The sequence below is a fragment of the Polistes dominula genome, unplaced genomic scaffold, assembly GCF_049000335.1.
Source record: "Polistes dominula isolate Pdom_NZ unplaced genomic scaffold, Pdom_raw_medaka contig_77, whole genome shotgun sequence".
NCBI lineage: Eukaryota > Metazoa > Arthropoda > Insecta > Hymenoptera > Vespidae > Polistes > Polistes dominula.
This window is the reverse complement of record NW_028301152.1, coordinates 6,402,360-6,416,784: the sequence shown is the minus strand read 5'-3', so window position 1 is coordinate 6,416,784 and position 14,425 is coordinate 6,402,360. Positions and strand designations below refer to the sequence as shown.

The 14,425-nt window shown below is 27.1% G+C and overlaps 4 protein-coding genes across 7 annotated transcripts; 1 reads left to right on the top strand and 3 right to left on the bottom strand.

The window, feature by feature from the left end:
• Window positions 1–450: 450 nt before the first annotated feature.
• On the bottom strand, window positions 451–3,831 carry CPR4 (cuticular protein 4). The gene is made up of 2 exons (XM_089178333.1): window positions 1,733–3,831; window positions 451–1,104 (listed from the first exon to the last, which is right to left on the bottom strand). Exons 1-2 carry the CDS (start codon window positions 1,742–1,744, stop codon window positions 748–750), a joined length of 369 nt encoding a protein of 122 aa, XP_089034459.1. The 5' UTR covers window positions 1,745–3,831; the 3' UTR covers window positions 451–747.
• A 141-nt stretch (window positions 3,832–3,972) lies between these two features.
• Window positions 3,973–5,424, bottom strand: LOC107064383 (uncharacterized). Of its 2 annotated transcripts, none has more exons than XM_089178332.1 (4): window positions 4,902–5,424; window positions 4,615–4,796; window positions 4,325–4,546; window positions 3,973–4,269 (listed from the first exon to the last, which is right to left on the bottom strand). In XM_089178332.1, exons 1-4 carry the CDS (start codon window positions 4,977–4,979, stop codon window positions 4,212–4,214), a joined length of 540 nt encoding a protein of 179 aa, XP_089034458.1. In that variant the 5' UTR covers window positions 4,980–5,424; the 3' UTR covers window positions 3,973–4,211. The 2 variants fall into 2 exon arrangements, with proteins under 2 accessions (XP_089034458.1, XP_015172518.1); XM_015317032.2 differs by having other exon boundaries at window positions 4,351–4,546; window positions 4,902–5,421.
• Window positions 5,425–5,640: 216 nt separating this feature from the next.
• LOC107064356 (popeye domain-containing protein 3) lies at window positions 5,641–13,238 on the bottom strand. Of its 3 annotated transcripts, XR_001475475.2 has the most exons (10): window positions 13,003–13,238; window positions 12,083–12,262; window positions 11,670–11,930; window positions 11,004–11,371; window positions 9,773–9,930; window positions 9,552–9,654; window positions 9,345–9,485; window positions 9,083–9,248; window positions 8,029–8,300; window positions 5,641–7,451 (listed from the first exon to the last, which is right to left on the bottom strand). XR_001475475.2 is itself a non-coding variant. In XM_015316989.2 (9 exons), exons 3-9 carry the CDS (start codon window positions 11,890–11,892, stop codon window positions 7,384–7,386), a joined length of 1,227 nt encoding a protein of 408 aa, XP_015172475.1. In that variant the 5' UTR covers window positions 11,893–11,930; window positions 12,083–12,262; window positions 13,003–13,237; the 3' UTR covers window positions 5,641–7,383. The 3 variants fall into 3 exon arrangements, 1 of the variants encoding a protein (XP_015172475.1); XR_001475476.2 differs by having other exon boundaries at window positions 11,670–12,262; XM_015316989.2 differs by lacking the exon at window positions 8,029–8,300 and having other exon boundaries at window positions 13,003–13,237.
• Window positions 13,239–13,435: 197 nt separating this feature from the next.
• On the top strand, window positions 13,436–14,336 carry LOC107064243 (centrosomal protein 20). The gene is made up of 3 exons (XM_015316666.2): window positions 13,436–13,616; window positions 13,733–13,942; window positions 14,025–14,336. The coding sequence occupies exons 1-3, from the start codon at window positions 13,589–13,591 to the stop codon at window positions 14,159–14,161; spliced, it is 375 nt and encodes a 124-aa protein (XP_015172152.1). The 5' UTR covers window positions 13,436–13,588; the 3' UTR covers window positions 14,162–14,336.
• The last annotated feature ends 89 nt before the right edge of the window (window positions 14,337–14,425 follow it).

Here is a 14,425-nt window from a genome sequence, read left to right as displayed (position 1 = left end):
AATATGCTGGCAAGATAACAGAAAACAATCGGCATTTTATAACGCAATAATTTCGATTTAGAAAAGTAGGTAATTGCAACAGGTAGTTTCACATTAACATTGTTCCAACGTTAACAATTTTTAATTAACTTTTTGTTACGTCGCATGTCAATGCAAATAAAAGTTAATATCTCTTATAGATCGATAGATAAATCTTAGATAATTATACATTCGATTGTTGACATAAAAGTTTTCTAAAGAATAATTAATTTTTCTTCAACGTTCTTTTTATTTTCAATTAATTGATAATACACATAAAAAGGAAATTCTTCAAAAGATGTCAATCTTCTTTAAATTAATTTTCCTTCGATTGTAAGAAATATTCAAGAATTAACTTTAATTATTTAAATGTTATAGAATCAAGGAGATTAACAAGATACATGTGTTATAATAAAATATTTTTATTATCCATACAAAATGTCAATTATAATAATTCGTTATTTACAATGTCACCACATTTCTCATTATCGACGAGCAGTTTTAAATCTCTTAACTTCTAATAAATACCATATAAATTTTCGTACAAAAAAATCATGATAATTCGTGGCAAGTATTCGCAATATATATATCGCAAATTTTGTATCTTCGTTAGATTAAGCGAAGAAAATATTAGCCAAAAGGAAATGCAGAGTCTAGTGTGACCAATCGTATAGAGAAATAATGGAATCAGTTATATTTATATTTTTTTTGTCTAGGATGGATAATCTGTCAATGACGGTAAGCAATTGGAGCAACTGGAGCAACAGGAACGACTGGTTTAATAAGGGCTACAGGTTCTCTATGGACAACAGCGTTGAATCCATTAATTGGATCAGCTGTGTATTCGACGACTCGTCTGGTACCATCAGCTTCGATCAAACTATAACTGCCACTAACAACATCGCCATTTCTGCTTTCATGTTGACTCTTCGAATCACCCGTTAAGCTGTCGCTTACATCGTAAGCATAGGTGTATTGTGGATGAGGATCGTAATCTGTTGCTGGAGCTACAGCAGCAACAGGTAATGGAATAGCTCCACCGTTACATAGAGCGAACGTTCCAGCTGCCATAATGACGAGGATCGACTGAAATAGAAGCATATTGTTTATATCTTTAATTTTATATGCCGGATGTTTACTGTATTTATAAATAGAATAATATTGTGTACTATGCAATCATATTAAATTAATGAAAAGTAACAAGACTATCGTTTCTCCTCGTGTAATGTATGCAAGGCGCGTTGTTTTTGAAAGCGAATTGGTTCGAATACGAAAAGGGCGAAAGTTTCACATTGCTTTACGAGCACTTCTCATAGTGGGTTGCGACACAAGTGATCGGAGTGTGATGTGATCGCACGTGATTGTTGACTAATAAAATCAATCGGTGATATATAATTTGTAATTTTATTAAAACAATGTGTTACCTTGTAACAATATGCATCATATTTTATAGATAAATCATATTTCAGATGTAATTTCATTGATTTTTGAGATACTTTCTTCTATTGATTTATGAGATATTTTACGTTTTTTTAATTTGAACAATTTTTGTAGATTTTAAGCTTTCGAATAAAACAAAGAATAAGAATGGGATTAAAATTATCTTAGTTTTATTCACGATCCTTGTATTTTTGTGATTTTCTTTATATATAGAAAATGTATTGACGCTCAAAATCTTATTATTTCAATATTTCATCTAATCGCATATTCTCACCTTAATAGCCATGTTTATTTTTCTTGAATGTAATCCTATGATTTCACAGATGTGCTTAGAGAGACTGACGTTCGACCAAGCAGTGACAATCGTATTTATAGGAACGACGGGGTGGCCATTCGTGAAACGTTTATCGCATCCCTCGTTGCATTGCAAACAGTTTGAAATGAGAGTACGTGACGTGTATCGTATGAGACAGGAAAAGTTTCGCTCTCATTTCGAACTATTTTCATATCCTCGAATGGCTATATTATAATAAATATTTACGCAAGAACTTTCATCTAAGAAAGAAAAATCTTTAGTTAGTTTTTCGACAAAAAATAAAGAAAATTAATAAAAGAATTCAATTTAGCATATGTTTATCTGCGAAATAGTTCACCCTTTCGATTTAAAAAAAATCGGCATTCTTTCTTGTAAACGATATAATTAAATACAGTATTCATTCATTTTTGATTAAAATTACAAGAAAAATTAAATATTTAACAATAAAATGGTCAATAATTTTTCTCTACATCAGTATTGCTTTCGCCATTGCGTAATTCGGTGGTTTTGGTCACAGCTGCAAGTGTAACACTTCCGCTATGTTAAGTTGGTCCGCACGAAGAATACTAAGCGCACACACGATTTATCGTGAAACACTTGCATTTTGATTGTAAGATTATAAAGTGTAATTTTTACAGTTACATTAATTTCAACATACAACTTGATCACAATTTCTTTTTTATTCTCTTGGTCTTATATTTTTAAATAAACATATAAATTATAATATTCATTAAATCTATTAATTAAAATGATTAAATTCATAGGATACATTAATTCTTAGATACATCAAAAAATCTCTTTTTAATATTGAGCAAAATTTAAATTTATACATTTGTAAAAAAGTTTATTAATCACAGTAATTTTTTGTTAATAAATTTTACAAAATATAATGTGCAATGTTTGAAAAAAACATGTGTGCATATCATACAAGTTAGAAGTAAAACCTTCAAATAAACAATTTCCGAGGATAATTTATTATATAATACTATTATAATATTATTTGTACATTTATTTATAATTATTTATTTAATTATTAATTCAATTATAAAAATGCGTGCCTGTTCGTATGCAACCCTCCAAACACACATTAAAAAAGTTGCTTGCGAGTGCCATCTACTGGGACGGAATTTTTCTGTAGTCAAAACTGTTGATACACGTATGTATGACGGGTTGCCTATCTTTCGAGCAGAAAAAATTCCTTTCTGACAGATGGCGCTCGCAAACAACATTTGTAGAGCACTATAGAGATGAGTACTCTCATCCGCTATTTTTGCTCTACAGAGAAGACACCAGTACGGTTTAGTACAGTGCTGTCAGATCATGGGTAAATCTTACCCTCTCCCTGTGCCACTGGGATTGCACACAATGAAAGTTTTCCATGTCCGTGTGTTTGGGATGTCGAAAGAAGCCGAATGTAACCGAAGTTGGCGGTTGGCCACGGAGTGGCACACTATGAAAGCGACTCGTGTCCATGTGTTCGGACGACACGAGTCGCTTTCATAGTGTGCCACTCCGGCGTGCCCGCCAACTTCGGTTACACTCGGCTTCTTTCGACATCCCAAACACACGGACATGGAAAACTTTCATTGTGTGCAATCCCAGTGGCACAGGGAGAGGGTAAGATTTACCCACGATCTGACAGCACTGCTCATCTCTATAGTGCTCTAGCTCAGCGCTCGCTCAGCGCTTCCTATTGCCTTACACGGTACACGGTTACTTCGGAAAAAGTTTAAAAAGTTGATAGTTACGCGCGCGTATACGGATGACCATACCCCCTAAACGCATAGTCGTATAGCCGAAAAAGACTAAAAAAAATACAGAAAATCTTTGTTAACCTAGTCAAAACTTTATTTTTTGTGCGTACGATAATTTTACTGCACATTTTCAAAGTGTGTCTGGAGGGTTGCGTTCATACAGGCGCGCATTTTTATAATAATTACAAAGAAAATAAATTATAAAATACTTTAAAAAATGTTTGCAAATCAAATATTTTTATAAATAATGATAAAAATTGAACTCTAATATCGTAAATAATTTATGCATATTTTTAGAATAATATTTAGTATTTAATATAAAAGTTACATGGCGTTGATAACTTATCGGCCGAATACTAAAAAGCGCGCGAAAATCTTTATATGATAATTTTATTATACATGGTAGTATAACACAAGATATATAAAATTATAAATTATCTATAATATATCTTATTTGTATATAATTTAATTTTTATACAAATTATAAGTATAACCTAAGAATAGAATACATTATTTTCACATTATATAATTTTATCATTATATTCTTATGTGAATATATTAACTGTTATTTTACCATACATACAGTTTAAAATTTTCAATAATAAGAATAAAATATGCAATAATAAAACCAAATTTTAAGTTCTTAAAATTAAAATAAAAAAAGTTTGTATGTCACTTATTAATTAGAAATTAGGGCCATGTAATTTTTTGCCTTTTCCTTGTAGGTGCAAAAGTTGATTCCTATAATGCAAGAATATTAATTTTAATAATATAATAAAAAGATGAATATATATACATATATATATTTATATCAAAACATACTTCATTTTCTTCTTTAATGTCATGTTTGTTAATTCCATTAGAATCAGTTTCCGTTTGTGAAACAGAAGATAAACGAACTTTTTTTAATACTGATTTAGTTTCATTCGGTAACGATTTTGATTCTATTAAATTTCCTTGAGATACTCTTCTTCTTTTTTCACAAAAGTTTGTAGAGTTGTCATGTTTATTAGAAGCCCTGGAAAGTAAATATATAAATTAATAATATAGTATTAAATTTTCTACAAATATAGAAATAATACTTGCTGTATTGTTATATTGTTGCCACACAACTCTAACATAGGCTTTTGATTTAAATTATTTTTATTTATTTCTTTACAATTTTTGTTCCCAGTTTGTCTTTGGGGTAATGGCATAGCAATTCGTTTGTATAACTCCACCAATTCAATTTTAGATAATTTTTCTAAATTTGTTATTTCAATGCATCTCTGTATGAGCAAGATAAAAATACATTATTAATTAAAAATATTATACTATATAGAAAAATAGATATACACATTTTAAAGTGAAGGTAATATTAATATGCTACTCACATTTTGCAATATTTGGCAGAGTTCATATTCTGACAAAAGTTCTGGTTTAATTAATCGATTGGAATCTATTATTGACATTATTACTTATTTACATAAAAAAAAACCTATCTATATTACATTACAATACTGAATTGTATTAAAATAAAACACTATTATTTAAGGTTATCCAATTCCCATTGTTTACGCTAATAATTTTTATCAATTGTAAAGAGGTACTCTTTGTGATAATTATTATCTATTTAAAACGAATGTGTACATTCAATATTTTTTAGTATTATTCAAAAAAATTAGGAGTACATAACCTATAACTTTATATTGGATAAAAATTATAAGGAAATTCCATGTTTATTTTTTAATCGCGCTATTTTAACTTTATTCATAACAAATTCAAATTTTTGTTAATCTTATAGCTCATTTTCTCACGTTTGTACATTATATATAATAACACGCAGAAATAACCAAACAGAACAATAAAATCAAGTTCAGTATCACGTGACGATAATCTTGAAACTGTAATGTTTTCATTCGATATATGACATATATAAAAATAATATTTATCTATAGTAGATAAAATAATAAATAATTATATAATAATAAAGTAAGGATTATCAGCGTATTAATAATTCGTAAGATTAAAAATAATAAAATGTATTTATATATATAATTTAAATATAATATATTTTGTCAAATATATAAGTATGTTAAATGCAGTATATTGGAATTAAAAATCACAAAGCAATCTTTTCTAAAACTAACTTTATTCATGTCATTATTTAATCAATCAGTATTGTATTCAATATGATACGGTTTTTTTTCCATATTTTATTATTCACATATTTATTACCTAACTATAAAATGAAAATAAGTACATATACAAAACTATAACAACAATGGAAAACAGTAAACAACAAAGATACATAACATATAACTGTAATACATTGACAGAGTGGCTTTTTTATATATAAATTATATGCAAGTACATTAAATTTGTATCGTCTTTTCATTAATAACATATATCGTTGAAAGGAAAATTTGTATTTTTTTGCAGAATAAATTCATTCGTTTCGTTAGAAGAATTATGCAGATATACTTTATGTGTACGACAAAATGATGTTATTTTTATGCAATGATTAAACTGGCAATACATTTCTGGAATAGAATGTGTTCAGAACTATTTTTTTATATATAAAAAGTCTTCTTAAAGTATGTATTACAACCTTAGCTGTGCATGATTTCGATATTAACGACTTTTGAAACTGTTAATGCAGATTTATAAAGACTAGATGATACTGTCTCCGATATAACTTTTATTTTGTTTTTCATTGCTGAAATCGTTTCAACATCGAAACCTGAGATTTCCATTTTAAACTCCAGAAAAAATGCTGCAGTTTTATTTTTCATTAAAATTATTTTTTAATTGTGGCTTGTTCTTCAAAGCAGTTATTTGAGACTTTCTTATTTGACATACATTGGTAAATAGTAAAACATTTATCTCTCTTCCTCTGTACAGTTGGCCTTATTATCGTTTCATCCATAATAACTAATTTTAATGATATAGATTATGATCACAAAATGAAATGAATAAATCTTTTATACTGATAATTTATACTGCAAATTTGATCAACATGATCTTAATATTATTATAATATCTCTGATAATTTCACATTATTAACATCATAAGTTATAGGCAATGATTTGCCTATATATCAGCAAAATGTCAGTATAAAGGTTTAGACATTTGCAATGTTCCACTTCGTAATATTCGTACGCATTTATGGCGTAACTTCATTTATCTCTCCAATTATGAATGTATTATTCAACAAGATTGTGACCCTTTTTTCTCATACATGATATATAGTAATATTGGAAAATTTCTATTTAAAAAATATTGAATAAATATATAACGATTTTATACAATTGTACTGTATATACTTTTCATTCAGAAATAAAAAATTAAAGTGGAAGTAAAAAGGCACTATTTTTGGGTATAGAAAGCAATCCTCTTCATAGGCCTCTCTATCTTCTATCAGTAAGACTGTAATTTAATATCTCATATTATAGAAGTTACGCCGTTACAATCGAACAACGCTCATTCTATTGTATTTTTGAAATCGTATTCATTACTGAATGAATATGATATAATTAAATGAAAATATATAAATAAATTATGATCGTTAATCCTTAAAACAAAAATTTCATAATACCTTATAATACAGTGGAAGCATAAAGTAATGTTACTTATATATCTTATCATAAATTATAATGGAATTATTATGCTGTAAACAATTACTTTTTATTATCACTTAATAAATTTGATTAATTGTAGAATAAATTAAAGATTAGCAAGAAAATGTTCAATTGTTCCACGCACAGCTGATCATTCCATGAAGATTATGATGAATATTGTCTCATCATAACTGCATTACATAAAAAGACCAATATATCATATTGACTGTCGAGGATGACATCAATTTAACAATCATTAAACAGGTGTTTCATGATCAGTCTCTTCAATTCTTCCCAATCTCCAAGCATTTGGATCACCTGCTGCTGTAAATTTATAATAATATTTCAAATTTTATAAAATAGAAATAAAAGCTTGAACTAAATACATATCACATATAAATTTTAAATGTACTTTCGTAAAATGAATCTCAAACATTAATTGATTGATATAAATAATAAATGAAAGTAACTTATTAAATTAACATTATCTACAGTAAATAATTGTTCTTTTATAGCACTATTTCAATCATTTTAATAATTAAAAAAATAAATATATTTTCTCAGAAAATTACTCGAAGTAAAGAAAATTAAGCATACGTTGTTATTGCATGTTTCGTAAGCTTTATCAAACATTGATAATAATGCACACACATGCACATAATTTGAAATCAACATTAATAATATTATTTATGATATTTTTCCACCTAATGTGTCCGAATTAACAAAATTAACTGAAAAAGAATGTATATTTTTAGTTATTTTCTATAAATATTTAATACCACATATAAGCTGCTAAAATGGATCAATACTAATGAACACTAAAATAATTACTAATTATTTATTTTACATCTAAATTTAAAAGTAGAAAAAATAAGAAGACAGATGCTTAAGAGGAACCTACCTGCATACAATAATCAGGAGAAAAGAACAAATGAAGTCATTCTGTCAGAATCATGTGAGATGTGTATGCTCGTTTCAAAAACATAATATATGCAATGCACACAAACGTGCTAAATAGAGGCACAGTTTGTATGCAAAATCATTATAAGGAAGACTGAACGTTGTTTTGCACAGGATTTAAAGGACATGTATAAGGCACGCACAGATGATTTGTATGATGTAAGGCATTGTGTAGTACTTCTTGGCTCATGTACAGCAGCGGCATTCTCTCTTCTATCCAAAGCAAAATCAAAATTGATGCAAAATTAAAAAATTGAGTAAATAACAGTAATTGCAGATAATAAATATTTTGCCTAACTATTAGTTAATCATTCAAACGAATTCTTCTATTGTGTTCCCTTCATACAGAAAATTTCATACAAATTTTTCAACCTTTCATGTTAAAAAAAGATAAGTTTTTATAAGATATAAAAGCAATATATAATATAAGAACAGAGTACTAATAAAAGTACTAATAAAAAGTATTTTACTATTAAAAAGAGGATGTGTATCAAATATGCAGAAAAAATCAACCATAACCATAAGTTAAAAAGGAAAACACATTAACATGCATATTGACATGCTATATAGAAGTCATATTAAATTAAGTGTATAACACAGTTGTGTGCGTGTGTTTATAATACAATAGAATTTAAAATATATTCTAAAAAATAAATTATATTAAACATTTATTATAATATTTACTACTAAGGACTCTCTCTGATATGCTTAATATAAATTAACACTAACCTTATACAAAAAGTAAGTTAAAATAAAAATAAAAGTAAAAGCATCATTAAACATCTAAATATATATATATATATATATATATATAATTTTTTGTCATAAAGGATCCTGTTATTTTTTGTGTGTGCAAATTCATTCTATTTTAACATTACGTTAAATCTCCTGAATTAAAATAGATTAATATTGCTCATAAACCATTGAGTCTCATTTAAACATAAACTATCTCTTAAACACATAAACATGCTTCTAAATAATTTAATCATTTTTACCTTGAAGTTGACGACTGATAAGAGCAGTAATCCCCTGACTATCACCCGTTTTTTTAACGACAAATAGCTTAGTATCTGGATCATTTTCTAACGTTCCTATGCTGCCAAGACCAATAACTTGTCCATTTTGTTGTTGATGACTGCTAGCTGCCATTGTTTCACTAACCTGCATTATAATTATAATGTATTTTAAATAAACGTAAACATTTATCTATTTTTTAGTTATTTTGATTATTTTTTATTAATAATATGAAAGAATTACCTGCATCAACTTTTTAACTACATCTCTGCCAAGGATATGATCAAAAACTGCCTGCAGGAATTGATCACTAATAATGCTTAACTTTAACTTATCTCTGTGCCATAATAATATCCTTGATTCTTCCATGGCTGTTATAGATACCTATTAAATACAATTATGATTAATTTATGTATTATATACATCATATGTAAAATAAAATAGAAATACCTGGAAATATTCATCTGTAGATACACCAAACCATTCTGGAGAATCCAGGAACTGATGTGGGAAGACAATATGCAATGCTCTTCCATTCTGTGATACAACTAATCTATAGTGAAACAAAAACAATTTTTTAAATACCTAATTACAACTTAAATTATAATGTTATTTGTATCAAATTCATTTTTGTTTGTTCATTTCTCAAAGATGAAAAATTCAATACTCACTTTCCTGATAACACCAATGATAAGGAGTCAACTTTTGTTACTTTCTCTTGAGCGTAAACTTCTTGATATTTTAATTGTCTGATGATCTTCATACAATTTAAAACTTTTTTGAATTGATGGCGAGATACTCTCAATGGCTGGAATACAGCAATATATACCTGTATATCAAAAATTAAGTATAAGATATTTTTTGTATACATGAAATAAGAATCTTATGTAACAGTTTTAAAAGATCCTTAATATATTTGTAATAGGCACTAAACTTAATTTAAACTTTTATATATATATAAAATTTATTAAAAATTGCCATGTTACTCCTGAAATCGTTATAAAACTAAGTTAAAAAATGTTTACATAATTTAAAAAAAATTAAAATGTATAGAGCATGCTTTATATACTATATTATATTTAAATAACAGTAGCTACAATATTAATAATAGCTATATAAATGATTACGAGCTACATTTTTTAGCCCTGTTAAGAGCTATCTACATCGTAATAGATATTTAATTCTTCCAACTGTTTTCAAAACTTAGTTTTATCAGATCAAGATCATTATCACATAGTAAATGATAAAATTAATTAAATATATTTTACAAATTAGAAAATATTTCCGAAAAAGTTCTGATCAGTTGGAATATCCAAATGCAAATTTGAAAGAAGTTTCCACATTACAATCTACAACTATGCATTCCTTAACAAAAGTCTAATCACTAATAAATTTATTGTTATGCAAAGCATAACTATACATCATCTTCAAACATATTTTAAGCTATGCAATACAATACATATCAATCTACTTTTTGTTTTATATAATATATATATATATATATATATATATATATATATATATATATATATTTTTTTTTTGATACATGTTTATAGATAACTACATATGTATTTGACAAATAAAAGAAATATTATAAAAATTTGATTGTGTAATATTATAAAATAATATGAAGCATCCTATATACAGAATGTAACATTTTTCAAACCTTAATAAATAACTTTATCAATTTCTAGTAACCAATTGTCAATTTATATACTTTTAAAACAGACCTGAACATGGGGGAAGTATATTGAAAATCAAATACGTGTTTTCTCCGTCTAAACGATATGTTCTCCTATGCCCAGATCTGTTTTAGGACACTGCATAAATATTAAATGTGCAAAATAAAATATTGTAACATTGCTCTAAGTCATTATAGCTTCTCTATTATCTTTTACTTACCTCTTCAACTTCCCTTGAAAACTTGATAGGCCTGAGTTTGTAAAGAAGCGTGCATACATGGACGAAGTTGATGACAACAAAGAGAGCATTCCAGAGCACGACGTCCAGCCAGCAAGCTATTGTCCAGCCCCACAAAGCAAGAAAGGCACAGCCCACGAGCAGAGTGCACCTTAAATAGAGGACACCATGTATGCCACTTGGTGCAAGGTGTGACAATAGGAAGAAGACATTTGCTAATTGAAAATAGACATGGTTCACATAAATTCCTTGATAGGGTTGGCAGGTAAGAACTCCGTGGAGAAAGGTTGGAGGCACTGTTGGCGAATGAGGGTGGCCAGTTCCATGGCTGACCACTGACAGTCCAGAACCTATGAAATATTAATAAAAGAAACTGTCCCAAGAAAGTAGTGAATAGTATTTGTGAAATTTAAGAAGTTAGATATGATGAAGAAATATAAAGTGTTTTTAACAATATAAAGTGACCTTATAGAAAAATTTGAAAACATTACAAAAGAAATAAAACTAGAATTATCTATTCTACGTCAAACTACAATGTCATAAAATTTATGTATGTACATTGTTATTTGTTTTTCATGTGTATATACCACAAAAGCAAAGCAAAACTGTACAAAATTGAGATGTACACTAATGAAGATATATACGTACCTGCTCTATTATCAGTGGTCACATTCCTACATTCGTCATTCTCATGATGCGTAACAGTTGGTGATGATATATCTGACGTGACAGTGTTATGAGGTATATTTGATGTATCTGCATTTGTCAAACTAGCATCAACACTGTTAGAAATTGAATATAGAAGTATAAGGAATGAAATGGAAGCACCCAAGCCTTCTCGGCTTCCTATTAAATCAAAACAGATCCACATCCCCGCATTACCACCAAATTATCCAATTTCGTTTCAGTCTGTATAAAAATAATTTTGTCAATTTTTTTAGTCATTATAGAATAACAAAGAAAATCAATATTTAAAACTACTTCCAACGTGTATGTTACTATCTAGATAATACAATTAATTGTTGAATTATTAATTAATGACTAGAAATTATATTTCATACTTATTCATAAACGATGTAACAGTGAATTCTCTGTGCCATTTGTGAATATGTAATTTTTGTTTATGTGTCTACATTACTCTCAGCTAAAATTAGAACTTGAAGATGAAAACCATCTTGTAGGCTTCAGGTCAAGAAAAGATATTTGCATTACAAACAACTGCGGGAAGACAATGTCAACATCTGTAATGTAAACCAACAATATATTTGACACAATGAAGTATAGATCATTACTAATCATTCATTAAATATTAACTTCCAACTTCACAGTAAATTTATCATATTATATTATATTATTTTAAAAATTATGATTGATTTTGTAAAAACTACATTTATTTATGTATTATTAATTATAAAGTGTATTATTTGCTGTACACAAATTAACTGATAATATTTAATTAAAAAATGCAGAGGTTAGATTAAATTAAGCTTCTGTCATATATGATTATACTTAAAATTTTATAATATCTACTATTATATGAAAATTATTTCGTTATACATTATAGTTGTAACTTTTAAGTCAAAAGCTTTATTTACATATACATGTAAATGAATGTATGAAAAAAGTCTGTAAGCTCGACAAAATTTAATAAATTTTTTCGAAATATAAACAATTATGCTTTACAGAATGTATTGATGATAAAAATAATTTCAAGATTGTTTATATAGTAATTGAAATTATACAAATCGTTATTAGTAAAATTATTGAATAGTTCACAAAATATAGAACACTCTTAAGAAAATAAAACTAAGTTTGAATTTAATAGTAAATAAAATATGTTAATCATTTTTTATTGTTCAATATTGTATTAAAATTCAAAATCTAACGATCAAAATATATTTTTTTAATAATGTATGTTTACGAGATTGTGAATATTGACGCATGTTATTAAGTATCGTATTGAAATCAATAAATAACTTACTCATGGAAGATTTAAAATGATGTGGGCTTACGCAAGGCATACGAATAAATAAATAAATAGAAATTTCAAATATTTCCTTATGATTGCTAGAATTATTTGAACTCGGTACACGAAACAAATTCACTTATCCAATAAACGTCAAAGTAGCAGAAAGACGTTACTGTAGCAGGGACAAGTAAAGATGATGGTAAAGCACAAGAGGGGATTAAATAGGCCACGCTACAACTAATGAGATACGTTCGAAAATTTACCACCTATAAACAAGAAAAATACTCGCTAATATTCGACGTATTTCTATGAAATTGCTTATAGATAAAGAAAAATCGTTGATTGGCGTTTTCTTATTATCTTTCGATTTAATTTTAAGGTTTGTTTTAATTTTATTTTTTCTAATATCCGCTAAGTGGCAGTACAATACAATTGCCAAGCGAAAAAGAATCTATAATGTTTGATATCAATGACAGAATTTGGAGGTTGTTTTAAATAATATTTTGAATGTGTATTTGAAACTTTTAATTTCATTTAGATATCCATATAGGTATATCCAAATATTAGTATATATGTACTGATAACAAAAGTTAATAAAATGACTACGGAAAAAGATTTAGTAAATGGTATGCATTAGAAATTGGAAGCACTCTGTACCATTATGTACATAATTTTAGAAATACTTTTACATACATTACAATACATAAAACATAATTATTAAGATTTTGTTATGTTTCTTTAGCGGTAAGAGAATCTTTGGAAGCTAGTGGAGAACTTGGTCGTATAAGGGCTGAAATGCGAACTGAAGTTTTTAAATTATTAGATAATTCCAATTCAGAAAGTAAATTACAAAATTCGAAACAATCTTCTGATATTGTTATCTTTAACGAACTTGTTCGCGAATATTTAGATTGGATGGGATTTAAATATAGTTCAACCGTATTTGTTTCAGGTAGAAAAAATGTTAAATTATATCATTTGACTTATATTTTAAAAAATACAATGTTTAATCTATATTAATATTTTCATTGAAGAATGTGATCTTTCAAAACATCCTTATGATCGAACGTTACTAGCTCAAACATTGGGAATAAAGGAAACTGATACAAGTAAAAAGTTGCCCTTACTTTGTGGAATAATAGAAACATTAAAGCATATGAAAAATACATGAAAAATTTATATATGTATATTAAAGAAGTTTGCTTAGTAGGCACATTTATTTTTATATCGCATTTGTAGAACTTATGTATGATTTAAACATTAGTATTTGTTAATAATATATAGATACAAATTATAAAATGTTATTCATTTTACATATGAATAAAATTTGAATCTAAAATGATATATTTAATATTGCAGTAATCAAAATAAGTAATATTAATTAAGGTAAAAATACTTATATAATTTGAATGTTTTTCATTGCTTTCGCATTTAT

Bases quoted from the DNA above. Each gene is read 5' to 3' on its own strand.
- LOC107064383 (XM_089178332.1), bottom strand. From the start codon at position 4,979: ATGTCAATAATAGATTCCAATCGATTAATTAAACCAGAACTTTTGTCA. The intron at 4,797-4,901 runs GTGAGTAGCATA...TTGCTCATACAG, and splicing joins TCTGCCAAATATTGCAAAAT to AGATGCATTGAAATAACAAA. The intron at 4,270-4,324 runs GTATATATATTC...CTTGCATTATAG, and splicing joins TTTGATATAAATATATATAT to GAATCAACTTTTGCACCTAC.
- LOC107064356 (XM_015316989.2), bottom strand. From the start codon at position 11,892: ATGTGGATCTGTTTTGATTTAATAGGAAGCCGAGAAGGCTTGGGTGCT. The intron at 9,931-11,003 runs GTAAGTAAAAGA...TTTGATATACAG, and splicing joins TTTCAAGGGAAGTTGAAGAG to GTATATATTGCTGTATTCCA. The intron at 7,452-9,082 runs GTAAAAATGATT...ATAAATTTACAG, and splicing joins TATCAGTCGTCAACTTCAAG to CAGCAGGTGATCCAAATGCT.
- LOC107064243 (XM_015316666.2), top strand. From the start codon at position 13,589: ATGACTACGGAAAAAGATTTAGTAAATG. The intron at 13,617-13,732 runs GTATGCATTAGA...ATGTTTCTTTAG, and splicing joins GGAAAAAGATTTAGTAAATG to CGGTAAGAGAATCTTTGGAA. The intron at 13,943-14,024 runs GTAGAAAAAATG...TTTTCATTGAAG, and splicing joins TTCAACCGTATTTGTTTCAG to AATGTGATCTTTCAAAACAT.